The sequence below is a fragment of the Petaurus breviceps genome, unplaced genomic scaffold (assembly GCF_028583685.1).
Source record: "Petaurus breviceps papuanus isolate PSGF00001 unplaced genomic scaffold, PetGlider_PUasm1.0 84, whole genome shotgun sequence".
NCBI lineage: Eukaryota > Metazoa > Chordata > Mammalia > Diprotodontia > Petauridae > Petaurus > Petaurus breviceps.
Window position 1 is genome coordinate 3,769,370 of NW_027186645.1, and position 1,677 is coordinate 3,771,046.

General features: G+C 32.1%; 1 protein-coding gene across 1 annotated transcript in view; it reads right to left on the reverse strand.

The window, feature by feature from the left end:
* Positions 1 to 472: 472 nt before the first annotated feature.
* The window catches only part of PNPLA8 (patatin like phospholipase domain containing 8), a 49,704-nt gene continuing 48,499 nt past the window's right edge, over positions 473 to 1,677 (reverse strand). The window contains exon 9 of the mRNA XM_069107019.1: positions 473 to 1,282. Within this exon, the coding sequence (XP_068963120.1) occupies positions 1,008 to 1,282 (275 nt within the window). The 3' untranslated portion in view covers positions 473 to 1,007. The remainder of the gene's footprint in view (positions 1,283 to 1,677) is intronic.

The following is a 1,677-nucleotide window of genomic DNA, read 5'->3' on the forward strand; positions in this document are numbered from 1 at the left end:
AGAGATCTAACTTCTTTATCTCTAAAATAAAGATCATACCCTGTACTGGCTAACTCAAAGGGCTGTTTTGAGGTTTTTGGGAGATAATGCATGTAAACTTTGCACATCTTATAATGCTATATCAATATTGTTGTTATTCATTTAAAACTGATGTGAATTCTGTCTTTCTTTGAAACATTCAATCTACTCAACTCCTACAAAACATCTGAACGTTGTTAATATTGAAAAAATAGCATTAGCCTTTTTGGAACAGATTACTTCAGGAATTTATTTTGTTATTTTGATAGGAATATTTTCTTCAATGAATTCAAAGGATTAATTCTCAAAGAATGAAGGGAAAAGCTAGAGCTGATCTAGAAAAGATAGCATACCACTAGTATGTTGAAATCTCAGAAAAGTATTGGTAGACTGGTAATATATTTCTTGAACCAAACTCTGATGGTTGGAAAGTAGATTTTAGGAGATAAAACTATGTATTTAAAATTATTTTATTTTTTGTGAAAGGACTAACAGAAGTAAATGCCTGTTTTCATTCATCCATTAAGAGATTATTAAACTGAAATGTAAAAACGTACTTGAATAAGTTCTTAGGAAAAATTTTGATTTTCCACTAAAAAAACTACAACACAACGTTCAAATAAATTTAACATGATTATGGTGACTTACAGCAAAAATAGAGCATTCTGATCATTTCCAGTGTCGTTTGGCACAAATATTAATACACCTCAAAACTTCACAGAAACAAAAACAGCACTGTATTTACTAAAACCAAGTAGTACAATGGGTAAGTTCCTAAAGCTCATATAATTATTAACATCATAAAACCTAATTTCAATATAATTTCTGAACTGTTCATGCTGGTCTGGGCAGTTTTTTCCAGCATATCCTACAATTAACAAATACCATAAAGTTAATTTGTATGCCTATATGCATCAATTTTTCATAGAACTGGGTAGCTCTTTTAGAACAGATTTCACACTTAGGATGGTGCATGCAAATTTTTTTTTTCACAATTTAGATATAAATGGAAGACCTTCATACATATCTGCTTTTAATTTCAACCAATCAGCAAGTTTCTGTAGAGTTGTTTTTTCTTGGGTTAATATTTTTGCAAGTTTTTTCATTTTTTCTTCATTTCGCTGTAAATACTGATTCCCTTCCAACTGTAAGAAGTCAAGTTTTTCATTTCGACTTTCATCCAGAGGTATGTTTTCATGCATTACAGGGTTGATTCTAAAATAAGTATCAGGAGGTAAAAAGCCATCAAGCATTACATGGACTTCTGTTTAAAAACAAAAAGAAATAACAAGTTAAAAATGAAACCTTCTAAATGATTACCTATTAATTTTACCTGTACTTTTTGATCTCTAAAGTTCTGTTTACTTCACCACTCATATTTTAATCACCAATATTGTAAAAAAAAAATCCAGTTACAATAAACACGATTAGAAAAGACTCTTAGGGGCGGCTAGGTGGCGCAGTGAATAGAGCACCAGCCCTGGAATCAGGAGGACCTGAGTTCAAATCTGACCTCAGACACTTAACACTTACTAGCCGTGTGACCTTGGGCAAGTCACTTAATCCCAATTGCCCTTCCAAAAAGCAAAAAAAAAAAAAATTTGAAAGATCGAATCCCAGGCTCGGACACTTAGCACCCACCCAGAAACACCTGGCCGT